General features: G+C 48.2%; 1 protein-coding gene and 1 non-coding gene across 3 annotated transcripts; one reads left to right on the forward strand and one right to left on the reverse strand.

Moving 5' to 3' along the window:
* Nucleotides 1–798: 798 nt before the first annotated feature.
* LOC147229054 (uncharacterized) lies at nucleotides 799–15,880 on the reverse strand. 2 transcript variants are annotated; one of them, XM_086157542.1, is made up of 21 exons: nucleotides 15,080–15,880; nucleotides 14,795–14,969; nucleotides 12,930–13,029; nucleotides 12,465–12,504; nucleotides 10,056–10,097; nucleotides 9,852–9,940; nucleotides 9,642–9,738; nucleotides 9,390–9,532; nucleotides 9,081–9,253; nucleotides 8,867–8,970; nucleotides 8,443–8,786; nucleotides 8,279–8,342; nucleotides 8,051–8,108; nucleotides 7,906–7,960; nucleotides 7,478–7,804; nucleotides 7,251–7,346; nucleotides 5,526–7,152; nucleotides 3,874–4,700; nucleotides 3,711–3,781; nucleotides 3,546–3,624; nucleotides 799–2,940 (listed from the first exon to the last, which is right to left on the reverse strand). In XM_086157542.1, the coding sequence occupies exons 2-21, from the start codon at nucleotides 14,958–14,960 to the stop codon at nucleotides 1,884–1,886; spliced, it is 5,559 nt and encodes a 1,852-aa protein (XP_086013668.1). In that variant the 5' UTR covers nucleotides 14,961–14,969; nucleotides 15,080–15,880; the 3' UTR covers nucleotides 799–1,883. The 2 variants fall into 2 exon arrangements, with proteins under 2 accessions (XP_086013668.1, XP_086013667.1); XM_086157541.1 differs by having other exon boundaries at nucleotides 14,795–15,880.
* A 649-nt stretch (nucleotides 15,881–16,529) lies between these two features.
* Nucleotides 16,530–16,611, forward strand: trnal-aag (transfer RNA leucine (anticodon AAG)). The gene has a single exon. It is a non-coding gene; the product is annotated as a tRNA-Leu (tRNA).
* The last annotated feature ends 588 nt before the right edge of the window (nucleotides 16,612–17,199 follow it).

Consider the following 17,199-nt stretch of genomic DNA (forward strand, 5'->3'; position numbering starts at 1 on the left):
TGAAAATACAACAGTGTATTTTTATCCTTGTTGTTGTCTTCATCCTTTTTACTTGTCTTTTCTATTTCTATTTCTATTTATTCATCCATCTTCTGCCGCTTATCCTGCACTCACTCACTCATTCAGGGCAATTTTCCGATTTTTTTTTCCAGTCAACCTGCTGCATGAATTTCGGAATGTGTGAGGAAACCGTGCTGCCTATTTATAAACATATTTATATTTATTGTTATAGTTGTGACAAACCAATTTCCCATATGGGGATCAATAAAGTATTATCTTATAATATGGAGACATACAACCATTCCCTGTTATGTTTACATATATAAACAAAAAATGTACTCACTCATTCACATCCTGTTTTTTCCATCCTTGTTTTTGTCATTGTCTCTTCGACATATTAATATATATTGTTGTGTTGCTGTGATAAACCAGTTTCTCCTATGGTTATCAACAAAGTATTATCTTCTATGGAGACATACAATAGTTCACCCTCTCATTCACACATCTGGACAATGTAGGATCTTCTAAAACCCACCAAGACCTCCCACTCTTATTTCCCTCAGATGTGAATCAGAACCAGCAGTTAAAAGCAGTTAAATGTGCGTTTTCTGATTTCCCTGTGAGGTACGTCGTGCTCATGTCAGGTTCAAGAGCTAAAGCTCTGAAACTCTGCTGTTATTCTGACTTGCTGCTAAATTGGCGTCTTATAAAGGCAGCGAAGGGACAGAAAAGCCTGTGAGCCCCGGCGGCTCCATCTCTGATCCCAAGCGTTCACAGATTCAAACAAGAGTCGGGGAGTTTTCACGGTCAAATCATTTTAATTTAGAATTAAAAAAAAAAAAAAAAAAAAAAACAGAAGAAAGAAAAGACTGTTCATCTGTAAGAGCGTCGCTTATTATTTTTTTTTCCTACTTTCACTCTTTTTAACAAACACATTCGCTCACATTGACGGACAGCCACTGCACCGCGACAACACATGCACCCGTTCGCCGCCGACGGCCGCGTCCGACACCAACGATCCAGTGTAGCATGAATGAATGAATGCACGAACCTCCGGTTCACCTCCAGGAGACACTGATAGTTGCAGTTTTTCTTTTTTCTTTTAGCGCGTCGTTTTTTTAATTTGCCGCCTATCGTTTCCACGGAGCCGTAAAAGAGATCTGATATGAAAAAAAAAAAAATTGTCGACGGGCGAGTCGAGTCCGTCGGAGGGTATTTTGTCATCTTAAAATTCGCACGGAGTTCCTCGGACGCCCCTTTCCAGTGCCGGCGTTGACTCCTAAGTTTAAAGACATGACCACTTGGATAATCGAACAGAAAAACAAAAATAAGTCTGAACTGAGATCATCAGGGTAAAAACGGTTAGCAAGTAACGGCGGTTAATAGGATGTAAAAATTCATCGAGTGCCGGGGAGAAGCCTTCGGAGGAGGAGGAGGGGGGGTGAGAGTCCTCCTGGAGGAGATATGCAGCATCTCGGCCCCTCGGCGACACGGAAAAAGGAAAAACAAAAAGATGTGGAGGGAAACTAAATCTATTTACAACCAGTCGAGAGAGAGAGAGAGAGAGAGAGAGAGAGAGAGAGAGAGAGAGAGCAACTCCTTCTGTCCAAAGAAGCAATCACATCCCTGAGAACAGTGCCTTCTGGGTGATCGCGTCCTTCCTGGGTTTCCTGACCAGAAGTCACCAGAGAAGCCGGCGGCGGCTGCGGTCCGAGGCACGGCTAGACGTACCGGTGAAGCTGGAGAGAGAACAGGTCCTCCGCCGGGGGTCCTGGGGGTCTGAGAGCTGGGGTTCTATTCCCTTTAAAAGTAGCACAGAGAGGGTTCTCGCCTAAGTTAGAGGATTCACAGCGTTCTACTCGGGGTCGGTGGATTCTTCCGGTCTAAGCGGCGGCCTCCTCGGCCTTCTCGTCCTCCGTGTCCTTGTCCTTGCTCTTTTTGTGTTTCTTCTTCTTGTGTTTGTGCTTGTGCTCCTTGTGTTCGCCCTCCTTCTCCTGGACTTTGTGCTTCTTGTGCTTCTTGTGTTTCTTGTGTTTCTTGTGTTTCTTCTTCTTCTTGTCCCCCGTGGTGGTGGAGGTGTTGGCCGAGTCGCTGTGGTTGCTGTGGTCGGGGCTGTAGGAGTTCTGGCTGAGCGAGGGGCTGCCGCTGCTCCTCCCTCTCTCCGGCTCCGAACCCTCGCCCTCGCTGTAGTCGGGCACGAAGGCGGCCTCGTCCGTCTCCCGGCCCAGGTCCGAGCAGAGGCGCTGCCTCCTGGGCTCCGGGCCTCGGCTCTCCTCCCGTCCGGCTCGGCTCTCGGCCGCTCGCTCCTCCTTGGCGTCCTTGCCGTCCTTCCCCTCCTTCCCCGGCGCTCCTCTCGCCTCCTCTCTTCCTGCCCCCGTCCCTCCTCCTCCTCCTCCTCCTCCTCCTCCTCGGCTCTCCTCTTTCGCCGCCGGTCTCCCTGCCTCTCTGGCTCCTCTCCTGTCGTCCCTGACCAGTTTCACTTTGGTCGGTTTCTCAGAAACCGCCGGCGCTCCCCTGCCGCTCTTCCCCTCCTCCCTCGGCGTTCTCCCTTTCTTCTCCTCCCTCACCGCTCCCCTCTTCTCCTCTTTCGGGGGCTCCCGGGCTTCGCTCTTGGCGGCTTTAGGGGCTTCGGGCGGCTCCTCTTTGCCGCGGACCCTCTGCAGCACCGGCGAGGGCTCCCTGGGCGCGCTCAGTCCGTTCTCCTGGCCCTCTTCGTCATCCTCCCGCTCCCACTTGGAGCGAGGCGGCGCCTGAATGAGCGGCTCCTCCCGGAGCGGGCTGACTTTGGGGCTGCAGGCCCGGACGCTCGCAGGACTGCGCGTGGGAGGCGGCGGAAGCGGCGGCAGCGGCTGCTGCTGCTGCTGTTGTTGTTTCTCGGGGGGGTTGGAGGTCCCACTCCGCTGGTCTTTTTCAGAGTCCCGCTTTGTCTCTGGTGTGGATCTGGTGAGAAATAGAGACAACCCCACATGTTTAGGGTCCGCGGGCCGTCACTCCGACTGCAGGGATTATGGGTGCCGTTCACTGATGGCACAGTAAGTTCGCGTCATGAGGTGGTTGCTGAGTTCTCCTGTACACCTCGGAAAAGGAGGCCTGTTTACGCCTATTTTAGGCTTCATCTTTGGTGATCACACTGAGAAAATGTCGCGCAAAATGAAGGTGACACTGATGACAGTGAGAGGAGGAAATGTTTGAACGCCACGGGCGAGAAGCAAACTTCCCAGGAAACGCCGCCGACTCGGCCACCCCTTCATTTCACGAGTCAGAGCGCGGTGATCTTTGACGCAGCGACGGGAACGACAAGATAATGCATTTAAGGGCCGTCTCGGGCAGAAAATGGACGGGGTATGTGGTCCTCTCAAGAACTCCGCCATTTTCCCCGGAGGCTTTTGGCAAATGGGTCGCTATGGTTACCGCAAAGACAAGTTTTATCACCTTAAACTCAGACTGTCGAGTCAGGACCGCCACCTGAAGAGGCGTCTGATCCTAATTCGACCAGAATTCACACGGACCCCGGCAGGGACGCGTACGCAGACGGAGGGACTCACTTGGTGGCGCTGGCGCTGTGGCTCGACAACGTCTTCCGGCTGATCTTGGGTTTGCTCTTCGAAGCACTGACGGAGTTATCTTTGACAGAGGACACGAGGACACACGGGCTTCGTAAATATTCAATCATAAACCACGCCGCTCGCAGACACGGCGACTCGAATTACCTTCTTTGGCGGGAGCCGGTGGTTTCTTTCCTGCGGGGACGCCGCGCTCGGATTTGTCCTTGGACACGCTCCTGGAAAGGAAGAGATATAAGCCCAGATTATCACCTGTGCTCGCATCCAATCACTGAAACTGCTGTGGACCGAGTCTGCGGAGGTTACAGACCTGTCTGATTTTGTGCTCCTTTCCGTGCTCCTGTCGGTGTTTCTTTCTGAATTCCTGTCGGTGCTCCTTTCCGCATTTCTGTCGGAGGTCTTGTCCGTATTCCTGTCTGCGCCCCTTTCCGTGCTCCTCTCGTTGCTCCTTTCTGAATTCCGCTCGTTGTTGCGGTCAGTGCTCCGGTCGGCGCTTCGTTCGTTGTTCCGTTCGTTGCCGCGGTCGGCGCTCCGTTCGTTGTTCCGGTCGGTGCTCCTCTCTGCCGCCTCTCCTCTCTCCTTCACATTGGGTTTGTCCTGGCGGTCACCTGGTTTCCGTGCGACGGCCGACTTCTCGGCGATGGTCATTTTATCCAGACACACCGACCTCCCCGCCGCACTGCCGCCGGCCGAATTCTTTCGCTCCATCCTGGGCGCCCTGTCCAACTCGGGAGCTCGCTCGGACGAACCCGATCCCTTTTGCGAGGAGGAGGAGCCCGAGGTTCTGTCCCGGTCCCTCTCGGACCCCTGACCTCTGTCTCGGTCCCGGTCCGACCCGGACGCTCTGTCCCGGTCTCGGTCGCCTCCCAAGGTTCTGTCCGAGTCTCTGTCGGAGCCTTGCAGCCTCTCCCTCGCGCTCTCCCTGGGCACTCCCCTCTCAGAAGACGCCGATCGCTCCTTCCTTCCGGCACTTTCGGAGGCGCCGCCGGATCGGTCACCGTCCGGGAGGCTGGAGGGCGTCGATCGGTCAGAGGTCATCTTCTCGGCGGCCGAAGACGATCTTTCGGACGACACACTGTCCCCTTTCCTTCCGATGTCTCTGTTCAACTTGATCGCTCTCTGGGCGGTTGGCTTCAACTACATGTTGAGAAACAGCACAATTGAGACATGACAGATTATGTACTTGCACCTCTGGAACCCCTGGGAGCCAGAATGTTACTCAGAGAAGATCCATCTGTTGTGGAACAATAACCGACCGACTTCTTCTACGGTACAACTAACAGTTCGGCCCCCTTCTCTGTTTATTATTTACCTTTAAGATAACAAGTCTTATTTTAAACTCATTTTAGCCATCAACATTAGTTCAGAATGCATGTAAAAACATAAAAAGTATGCTCTCTACACGGCAGACATCTGAGATTGGACAGTTAGTAAAACCTATCATCTGTGATTTGCTGTCATTTGAAAGAATTTAGTCACAAATTATCATCACATCTTTGACTATTTGTTCTTTCATTGGTAAGCAAAGAAGGAATCCAGTCAGCCTGCCCACCACAGCCTGGTGAAGGACAGACGGATTCCTGGTCACAAGGTATTTATTAGGATTATAATGCCTGACAGTAAATACCAATTGTTATGAGTGCGGCGGCAGCAGCTAGCCAAATGCTAACCCCTATTGGGGGTTCCACTTTCTTTCTTCTAACGCATCTCCATCTTTTACTCTCTCTTACGCCTTTAAGTTGCTTCACATCTACTGGTATTGTTCGAAGTACTCGATGAAAAACTCAAGAGCGACATAGCTTCTCCTCCGCAAACTTGTTTGTTGGCGCCGGTGTGCGACGGCGTTGACGGAAGCGTGGAGAAATTACTCAGCCTCGCAAACATCATGCAAATACGAGAACCACTTAGTTGAGTTAGATACAAGTATTTTTATTTCCTTGTCTTCTCAACCGATACACCCACCTGGATGTCCATGAGCGGTCTAATGGACCCTCGGTCCGTGTCGACCCGGCCCATGTCCCTGCCCACGGGCATGGGAAGCAGGCCGGGCCTGTCAGAGGGATGCGGGAGTCTCTGGAGGGGCGGCTGATGGGAAAGGTGCGGGTGTGAGAACAGGTCTCCGGCGCTGCCCGGCCCGTCTATTCTCCTCAGCTTTCCGGGCGGAGACCCGAGCAAGGAGCGTCCCTCCTCGCCCATCCTCCTGCGGCTGTCCACCGGAGAGACGGGCCGGTGGAAGATTGGGAGTCCGTGCTGGTGCGGGAGGGGGAGGAGGCCGCCGCCCGGAGGCAGGTCTCGTCTCACTCGGATGTCGTGGGCCGGCCGGAGGCTGTCGTGAAGCGAGTGGTGAGGTAGAGGTAGGTTCTGGGAGGAGAGCGGGGGGGTCTTCAGCAGGGCGGGTCTCACGCCGGAGCTTTTACTCTTTTCCTTTTTGGGGGGGGTGGAGTTGTGGGAATCTTCTGGCTTGGCTTTGGTGGGCGCCGGCGGCTTGGAAGCAGAGGAGGAGGACGACGACGACGAGGTTTCTTTCTTCTTGACCGCCGCCGGTTCTGCTGTCTTCTTCTTCACCTTGTCGTTCTTGCCTTTCGCCGCCTCCGGTTTGGCTTTAGGTTTCGGCTTCTGAGGCTTCTCCTTCTTGTTTTTGTCGGTGTTGGTCTTTGACGTGGACTTGGCCGGGGCTTTGGCCGGCGCGGCGCTACTTTTAGAGGGCGCGGACTTGGTGGTTGCGGCGCCGGCGGCCGGGGGCTTCGAGGAGATGGGAGGAGTTTTAGCCAGCGAAAGGATTTCATCCATCGGCTCGTCTCGGACAGGCGTCGCATCGCTTCTGTCGACCGACTGGTGCGACGGCTCGGGATCTTCTCCGGGTTTCTTCTTCTTCACTTTCTTTGTCTTTAGGACTTTGGTGCTGGTTTTGGTTCCAGAGGAGGAAGACTGTGGAGGATGGTGAGGAGGAGCCCCTTTCTCGTCTCTTCCTCTCCTCCCTCTCCCCTGGGGAGAGTAATCTCGAGTTAGCGGGGACAGACGCTCTCTCTCCCGGTCCCTGCTCCCGCGTCCTCTGTGGTGCATCGATGGATGTTGATTGTCGTAGTCTTTGTAGTACTTGTAGTACCAGTCTCTGTACTCCTTCTCCCACTGGCGATAGCTGTCTCTCTCCCAGCGGTCGTGACCTCCGGGGCTCGGGCCCTTTAGCTCATAAGGCGCGAGCTCTCGAGGAGGCGGCTTCCGCCCGCCGGGACTGCGACTCCGGAAGCCGCCTGGGGAGCGAGAACGTGTTCTGGACCTGTAGGGTCCCGGCCCCGTGGCTTCGGCTCCGTCCCAGCCTCCTCCCCGGTAGGAGGGAGGAGTCCGCGGTGAGCCGGAGCGCCTGTAACCGTACGACCTTGAGCGGGAGCGGGAGCGCGTTCGTGACCGCCCATAGCTCCGTCCGTTTCGTCGAGAGTAAGGAGAACGGGGATAAGATCGCCCGTGCGAGCGTGAACGGGATCGACTCGGGGAATAGGAGTAAGACCTGGATCTGGACCTAGACCTTGTCCTGGATCGAGAGCGGGTGTAAGGAGATCGGCTGAACGGAGATCGGCTGTACGACCGGGACCTGAAATTGAGAAAACAAAGAGAAAGAGAGATCAGAACTAATTCTTTGTGTTACCCGTTCATTTAAATCATTAAACTGCGACATCATAGAGAACGTACCTGGAGTAAGAAGGCCTTCGTCTCTTTGGAGCATTTCTGTACTTCATAAGCTCTTTGTGGAAGTCCTTCGTAAATTCATCCAATTTGGATGTAGTTCTGTGCAAACAAAGATCGAGACAGACTTTCATAAAATTCCAATATTTTTGACCACGCAGGCTCGAGCGGGCACACGCTAAGCCAGTCGTACTTTCATGACTACAATGAAGGAAAAGAAAAACAAAACTCACTTGTCTTGTCGATGGTGTCTCTGTCTGTAGAAATCTTCTTTTGAGAGGGAGGGCTGAGTGAGCGAACTGGGAAGAGGGAGAAGAGGGGGCTGGGCACCAGCGGCGACCCAGGGGGCATTGATACCTGGAGGCCCGGGTGCATAGACAGGCTGGGGCTGGTAGCCGAGGGCAGGCGGGGGTACAAGGCTCGGGCCACTGGTGTAAAGCGGTGGGTAGGGCTGCGGCTGCGGTGCATAGAGGGATGGCCCTGCATAGACGGGAGGGGCAGATATAGGCGGCGGAGCTGTCTGGAGGTGGCCGGAGGGAGGTTCTCGACTTCTGTAGGACCTATCGCACGGAAATCAGACAACCATTCAACCCCTTTGCAAGACTGACACGTGAAAATACGATCCGTACATTGCATAAGTGGGGGGACAGACCGGCCTTACCTGTCCCAGTGCCTGCCACTCACTCTGTGAGACTGGTGGGGCCGAGACTGATGCCCTGAGGAGAAGCAGGAGTGGATTTTTATTAGTAATGCAATTTTATTTTTCCACTCTGACCAAATTTCTCAAAATAAAGAAAGCGACCTACCTGGTAAATGAGGGGGCCTAGTAGAAGGCGGAGGGCCGAGGACAGTTAAATGGTAACCCTGTGAACATGAAAAAATAAACTTATGTTCCCCAATAAAGGTATTGCCTAATTTAAGATCCTGTGATGCTACGGTCAAGGGTGTCGATGTGACATAGAACTACGACGCCACCCGACGGCAGCCTGTCAGACCTTCTGCATGTACTCAATATGTCCTGAAGGCAGACTCACATGTTTTCCAGCTTCAGTGACTCCAGTTGGTTCCGGGTTCAGAATGGACTCCAGGTCGGCCTCACTAACATGTAAGCAAATGCAGACACGTTAAAATGAAAAGAACAACATGACAATACGTGCATTATGACAGACCCATGTATTGTATGATTATAGAAACTCACCCTGGCGGAGGGGGTTCACTCTGACCAGTGGAATGCATAGGTGAATGGTGGTCAACTCCAGGTGCGGGAGCTGGTGACGCATCTTTACCGTCATCAGCGGCAGCATGAGGAGGGGTTGAGAGAGCTGAAGTGCTAGCAGTGGGTGGAACGGCGGGCGAGGCTTGAGACTGAGGCGCAGTCGGTAAACCCGAGGGCGGCTGGGAGATGTTGGCCAGCAGCGGATCCTGCTGTCTGGAGTGCAGAGGTCTGACCAAGTGAGGGCGAGGAGGAGGCGGGGCAGATGGTTGCATCTGCTTCCGTGCATGTTTTGTATATCCGGTCTCGTTCTTGAAATTATTAACAGCCTGAATGACAAAACCATTTTGATTATTTAGTCCGAAGTAGAAACACAACATATTAAGGTGCGTGCATTTGAACGGCCTACCTGACGGAGAAACTTGTTGGCGATGAGATTATCAGGCGACACATCAGACTGTTTGCACGTGAAGCAGATGTGCTCCTCTGAGTCCAGCAGGGCAGTCCTGATGCCTGAGCACAAAACATCTCTTCTATTAGCTCATAAAGAAAACACACTGTAACACACTGGCCGCATTATTTGGTCATCTCATCACATTTACAACACTTTCGTGTTAACTCACAGTCGTCACAGTAACTATTGCCGCAGCAAGGAATTACTACGGCATCGGTCATCAGATCGTTGCAGATCGGACACAAAAGCTCATCAGGAATGGGGTCTGAATCATCTTCAGAAGATGACTGGTCATGGGGAACAAAAGGAGGACGCTCCTTCTTTCCCTGTGCGTAGGCCTCCCTGCATGTGGACAAAGTTGTCAAGCCGTAAGTTCTAATTCTAAAAGAAAGTTTTTTTTTCAATATGTGACACATAATATACCACAGAAGGGGGTGGGGGGGGGGGGGGTAGTGTTTATTCTATTCATGGGACGTACGCATCTATAGCAGGGATGGCGTATTCTCCAGTGCTGGTCAACATGGCTCCCTTGGTGCCAGGCTCTGCTTTCACCATGAAGCTCTGAGGAATCCCTTTGCTGGTTCTTACTGGCTTCGGACCATCCACACTCTTATCTTGGACCTGAGCAGGGGGGGGTGGGGGGTAGAAATCATGATCAGTCAAAGACAAAACATCCATTTCCTTTGAAATTACTCAGATGGGATACATCGACCAACTCAACAGCCATTACCATCAGCATGGGGCACTGGCGGATGTAGTGACCGGCCTTTCCACAGCGATAGCAGGTATAGTGGGCTGGTGGAGGCCCAACAGCCTTTTTGGAGTAGCTGCAGAGACAATTTCATGAACAGTTTTACAAACCGCGCACCACGAGATGACTGTTTACTCCATATTGATTTTAAAGCAAGACTCTGTTTGAGTAGAGGGTGTTTATACTGACTGAATGGGGTCATATTCATGGTTTGACTGAGAGATCATCGCTTTGATCTTGTCCTCCTCTGATGCATTTGCGTCGACCAGGTTAGCAGTCTGATACACACAAGACAGAAACAGAAGAAGAGTGAACGATCTCGACATCAGCGGGACAAAAGGTACACGGGGGTCGACTAGAATCATCGTCTGCATTTTCGGGGGGGAACGGTACCTTGGTGAGTTGGGCGAAAGACATAGAAGGAGAGGAATCAGTCTGCAGGAGAATCAGAATACAGATATTAAAGGCATAAACGCGAGTCGATCGACACACAGTGAGCCCAGATAGTTCCCTGCCACATCTGTGTCCAGTCCACGAGGCTGTTTCTAATCCTTCGCACCCAATTGGAAAATGAAAGCGCATGAATCAATGCAGATATACGAGGGAGCAATGAAATCTGGGGGTTTCCTCATTGGATGACACTGCGCTGTCGTCTTTGAAGAAACGTCTTGAAAATAAAACGCTCCAAGCCATTTACAGTTACGTCGTCAGAGCTGTTTACGTGGAAGAGAGCTCCGGTCATAAAATGCACACGTCATCTGTGACCAGAAGCTTTGAAAACCTGCTTTTAGGATTATTTTTTCAAAAACATTTGCCCAAATGGCACTGCCTCTTCTCTTGCCAAGTGATGAAGGAGACAGCATGTGGTTTGAATGAGCTGATTTACGGACTTCATCCACATTAATGCAGCTCCAGTGTCTGCTTAAATCCTCAACTATTAAAAAAAAAAGACGCATTAAAGTGGAAATCCATACATAATAATTAAAACCAAAATTCACTGTAACAACTCTTCCACATAGACAATTCTGGTCCTGCTTGAGTTCTGACACTGAAGTTCCATCTATGGTAACGTCTGCGAGCATCTGCTTATACGCTTATAAACCCTGCCTGCTATTTGGGCTTAATCAGCAAAATTGTCCACCACTGACACATTCCTCCATAGAAATCCTAAGCTTCTCCTGCTCTGGTAGGGAAAGAGGGCTGATTTTTGCTCAAAGGAATACTTGACATTTCAGTTGAGCATGCAGTTTCCCAGTCCGCAGTGGTTTAAGTTAACGCAGACTTGTCAAAGACAGTTGTCATGACTGTTAGAAACTCAACATCATGAGCTAATTAGCAGCCGTGCTGAGCTGTCTCAGGGAAAATCTGCAAACACTGACAAGTGTCAAAAATATGGAGTTGATAAGATGCAGATATAAAGGTCAACGCAGCGCCTGGCGAAGACAAATTAAAATAATGCGCTGTCAAGACTTCCTGAAAAACGTTACGATAATCACAGGGACCCAGTACGTTGCTACAGGGTGAAAGCAAGCGGAGGGGCATCTAATGAAAGTCAGGAGGTGATGAACAATGGGAGTTAAGTCTCATGTACAGACAAAATGAGCTAATTTCATGCCAAAGAAAAATAAGCTGTTCAATCTAGTCTTGGCATAAATGAGCAAGCGGGCGGGGTGGGTCGTCCGGTGAGAAAGGCAGAATGCTGTGGAGGGAACACACAGGGATCTGGTGCAAGCGGTTCGGACACTGAACCACTCAATAACTTTATTGACAGGATCTGCACCTTACAGGACACACTACACCAGTATACTTGTCACTGCAGCAACCATGGAAGGCCCCCAGAGATTGACAAGATATTTACGTCACTGATCATGTGTCATGGTACTTCTGTGATCACGTCACATCATTTGTGCGTTAGCAGCTACGTCTGACTAGTCACTGATCCCTGAAGGACAGTTCACAGTACACTCTGAGCTAGTACCCGCCTCTCTGGAAAACAGACACTCGGGAATCGGAGTTAATTCAGAGCATTTAACTTAAAACCAACATCTTTATGGTGAAATCGTACAAGAGAAAACAAGTGACATTGGCAAATACTTCTGAACAACAGATTTGGTTATGTTTAGCAGGGGTAAGCTTTCAAAATAAAAATCATGGGACGGTCTATTCCATTCACACTTTAGTCTTGTTGTTGTAATCAGAGGTTAATTACAAACAAACCCAGCCACACTTTACTTCATTGGTTTCTTAAACCACATTGAAAAGATTTTCACAGAAAATAAAATAACAATGAGTTATCAATACAAAAATAGCATGATTTCCTTTACAACCCTTTTAAAAATACATATGCCTGGCCGGAAGCAGGCAAAAGACCCATTTTAATGTAAAATACAGTCAAAACAATAATGTCTTTATCAGTTCAACAATTCAGTGCAATTAAAAAACAGTAACACTGGTCTGTTGTTTCTCTTTTTCAAACTCACCCAAAACCAAAACAAAGAAAACAAACCAAAAAAAACAAACAATTTAATCTGCTAATTAAAAAAAACTGACTCAAACAGAAAATCAGGTTTTTAGAGAAACAACAGACACCTTTGGCCGGGCGGATGTCCCAAAAAGACATCAAACAACACAGAAGTTGAGATCTCAACACAAATGTGACCAACACAGAACAGAAGATACACACAACTCGATCATTGTTGACAGAATGTTCTTGTGTAAAGATCAATGTAGCCAGAAAGAGTGGAAGAGAGAGGTGAGAGGAAGAGGAGGAGAGTGTGTTGGTTTTGGGTTTGTTTTACATACGGGTCTAGAAGCTCCAACCACAGATGTGTCAGAACGATCTCTGCAAAAAGTGGAAACACAGGACAGTCATCAGCAACCAAACATGACCAACTCCAATTCACATTAGATACTGACCTCATCACTTAAAAAAAAAAATATGCATATATATTTATAGATATTAAACCAAGTGAAAACCTTTAATCACTGCTCAAATGTCATTGGAAGATTATTAAGACCTGTGCCTTTGAGGTAAATGTTCTCAGCCATAAATTATCTAAAAATTGTTAGGAAAAAAAGGAACGCCACATATTACATTTAACATAAAGCCAAGATTTGTAATGAAAGAATCAATAAACAATCTGGATATGATTCAGTACAGACTTTTATCCAGTCAGTCTGTCATTTACGTTGCTATTCCTGATCCATCCGGCTTTTCGGGACAGTATAAACCCGGTGTGACGCTGCCTCTAATCCAAGTATACATACACAATGAACGTCCTGCCTGAAGGCTTGACTCCACCAATTGGAGTTCGGCGGACGATCACTGAGGAGTGTTTCGGGATGTGGGCTTCATCATCTGTATATTCTACAGAATATGAGATATAGCATTAGAAACATTGGAACACTTGACAACATTAATAAAGTCACATATTATTTGAGGAAAAAAAAAACCTTGAACTTCACGTTCAAACTAAAAGGTATAGTCAAATGGACAGCCACCCATTTTCTGCAAAGTATTAGTACTCTACCCCCAGTGCAACTAATAGCCAATGCAAAGTATCACAGGGCTTAGGGGTCTTTACCCCTTTGAGCCAGCAGAAGCAGTCTGAGCCGTGACAACATTTGCGTAAAGCTAGGATTATACTTCTGCAGCTGCATTGGTTCTGCAGTAGGGTACGCAACTATGTCGACCAAGGCAGTGACCAACTGCTAAGATTTGCCTTTAAAAGGAAAACCAAGAACAGATGGCATAAAGTAAGATAATGTTACATATCGTTGAGGAACATGTTAACAACAGGCTGGGGTAGAATTATTAAGGTTTCATTTGATTCTTTGAACAACAATAGTGGCACAGTTGAAGAATTGCTATGTACAGGGAGTATTTGTCAAACGTTATACATAAAGTTAAAATGCAACATGCTTTATTTTAGAAAAGGAAGATTACCCAAAAAACAAAAAAAAGCTACTTTTTCATGCGCAATTATGTATTAACGCAACATATGTGTAAGGTTGACTTGTAATGGACAAAGATCATCTGCCATTTAAGACCCAACAGTGCATTTCGACAGACAAGATTGTCAAAAAAAGTTATTGGAATACATAAATGGAGTTATTAGGCATGTGTCAGCAAAAAAAATGCAGTATTTCTTTAAGCGCACAGGATTACACAATTCACATTTTCAGTGTACTGGCCTTAAAAGGATAAGTCCTTTCAAACCTGACCAGTGAAGAGGGGCACGAGAATATCAATTCTGGTATTCCAGAGACATTTTTTTGGTTTTGGCACATCTTGACACAACATTAGCTATCATAGTTGTTTTTAAATGTCGAAACCTGTAATATCTGCATAACGTGGGGTCCACGACATACATACATTCACTGTCAATAGCACTGCCCATTCACTCAGTGACCATTTACTGTTTGTTACACTTCCGATTGAATGCCAAACTGCATTCAACTGCCATGTATGTGTACATTTGTGACGACAATAACGTCGAATCTGATTATACCACCAAGGAGCTCCACTGAACGCCACAGGAGGTCTTTCCTACCTGAGGCTATCAGACTTTTTAATTCCTCTTCCCTCAGCCGCAGGGAATCTTCAATCTTTGTAGTTACAGTTAACAGTTAAGACAGTTCATATTTCATTGTATTCTTATTCTTCCTCCTTTCTACTATTATGTATCACTGTTATGTTTTTTAACTTGATACTCTGGCACAACAATTTCCTTCGTGATGAATAAAGTTGTTCTCATCTCATCTGAAACACTTTGCAGAAATTCCGAGTCTGTATAAACGGACTAGAATGGAGGGGTGACTTACTGGCGATTAAGTCTTCATCTGAAAATCCTTGCGTATGTATCGCAGTGCGTTAAATGTTTGTTTTTCAGTAGAGACTTTTGCCCAGGGCAAATGATACATTCAATCCCATAAATGAGGTTCTCGCCATGCTGTATGGTTGATCTCTGTACTGCAGTACGCCAACACACCCTTAGGGGTGCACATATTTCGCAGCGAGAAACGGGACCAAACCTCACTAATGAGTACGGGAGTGCATTTTGCAGCACATCAGCGGGATAAACTGGATCGCAAATCTGTCTCCGTGTGTGACGAGTCTGTGGAGAACTTACCCTCCCGAGTCTGCGCGTTGGTGATCTGCAGATCGCAGTCTGTGGCCTTGAGGCGCTCCCGGGACATAATCTGCCGTTTAAGGTCACTGAGGGTGATATGTAGCCCATCAAAAGTGACTGTATTGTATTCCAGTTTGGAAGAAAACTTGTAGTGAACACACGACATTTTACAGGTCTAAGTACAAAGCACAAGAGAAAAAAACACAAGTCTGGTATGATAACAAAGTAGAACAGCGTCAACACTGAACAAATGAGGCTAAATCTGGTTACTTTAACAAAGTGAACCTTTATAATCGCCGAAACACCGGAGACAAAGAAAGGGCTATAATGGGGAAAGGGTTCAGCTCGCAGATGACGACAGAGTCCTTGTTATTATTGCCAAAGAAAAATGTGGAGGCGAGAGGCCAGAGCACCATTGAAGAGCGCCATGTGCCTCGTCAGTTCTGAAGTCCGTTAAATCGGCACAGGGTGTAAATAAATCCAAGAAAGTCCAGGCAGCACAATGGAAATCTATAACATTGGTGTAACTGAGGCCAGGTCCGGCATGAACAGTCCTTGGCGGAAAGCCCGGCGCGCTGCTAAGCCGCTAATGTAGCTAGCAGCGGGCCTCGGGTTCCCCGTGACATCCGTCCTTTGAACCGTTTACTATTTAAGTTCTTCTTCTTTTTCAAAATACAGTCATAGATGTCAAAAAAAATGAACAGAGCTTCCGCAAGGAGTCCAATTCGCAAAGTAGCGCGTAACGTCAAAGGGGCAGTTAGCTAAATATCCAGGTTATCATGCTATCCCTCGCGATTAGCTAACGCTGCCTTCCCATCCAGTACAATGAAAACACCGTTGGCCTGACAAAAGCTAACGGCTAGCGTTACATGGACTTGGTCCTATGCTAGCGAGCGAACCGAATAATCTACGGAATCCAGCAGCTACGCAATCAGGACGTGCGTTTTCCTCTTCGGTCCATGCTTATATCCATCGCGCCAAAGCCGCGTTGCGTTATCCAGCGCGTTTCTCAACGAATTTCAATCCATAAAAATCCAGGTCGTCGATCCAAAAAAATCGCCTCCCTCGTCGCTGTTTCATCAAAATGGCGCCGGACGGAAGCGGACGTAACTGCGTACTTCCAAAGAGTACGAACGAGCAGCGAGAGAGTTCCCTTCCGGGTTCGAAACGCCCAGCGTCTTCCGCGAAATCCCGGAATAAACCAAAAAATAAATATCAGGTTGGGTTAGGGATAGTTTAATGTGATGACTAGTTGATGAAGCTATAGTGTATGCAGGTGATTATGACTAACATCGGAAAAAAACATGTGAAGCCCGGCCAAACCGCTTTCCTCACGGAAGTACAACGGCGAACGCGAGCGACGGTTTTATCGCGATAACACCTCACCTGTCACTATCAGGCCACTTTATCATATCGGATGCACTGATGCATCCGCGTCCCTTCCGGGACGTAGCGATGCTTAATACGGCTATTAAAAACACGGCGCCGGATTTTAAGGATACCCCGATCACAGGTTTGTAGTTTACAGTGTGGTCACAGCGCGGCAAAACCGTATCTGTGATGCACTGCGGATGCTCCGCTTCCGGCCACATTACAGAGCCACACGGCTTACCCTATGTGACGTCACACGGGGCCATCACAGCCTCCACTTCCGGGTTGAACTGTAAACATGGCAGTTGGAAATAGAAATACTAATGAAATTATCTATTCGAAATATGATTTGCCTTTCTTTGTCGGTAGCGTGGCCGAGCGGTCTAAGGCGCTGGATTAAGGCTCCAGTCTCTTCGGGGGCGTGGGTTCGAATCCCACCGCTGCCAAAGGTTTTACGAGGCGTTTATCTCCTTCTCCATTCCATGTGTATTAACATGAAAATTACATTTACTACTAAGGTGCTGGGTTTATTAATGTGCACGTATGAAGAATGTTTCGTTAAATATAACGTAAAATACTCCCCTACCTCACAGACATTTTATTTTTTCAGTTGTCGAACCTGTAATTACTTATGATGTCAAGTCAGCTTTTATTGTCAATTCTTTTCACATGCACTGGACATACAAAGGAGTCGAAATTATGTTTCTCACTATCTCATGCGTGGACAGGACAGACATTAAAATGCAACACAGAACAACATATAGAACACTTATAGTAATTAGACAATTTGTGTTTTGACCAAAGTGTGATAAGTGTAGCAATTGTAACAAGAGTAATAAATAACATTTATGCTTGATTACTGCTGCAACTAGAAATAAGTTTTGTCTAAAACTAAACAGAGAAATTACTGGTATGCAATACAGCACAGTACCTATTATAGCATGTTAAGATATACTTTATTGAGCTCCATAGGAGACACAGCAGCACAACAATGATAGTATCAATAAATATGAGTATAAGTATAAATAAGAGAG

Source organism: Fistularia commersonii, chromosome 12 (genome assembly GCF_037954325.1).
Source record: "Fistularia commersonii isolate RoL2024-O1a breed Wild chromosome 12, RoL_Fcom_v1.0, whole genome shotgun sequence".
Lineage (NCBI taxonomy): Eukaryota > Metazoa > Chordata > Actinopteri > Syngnathiformes > Fistulariidae > Fistularia > Fistularia commersonii.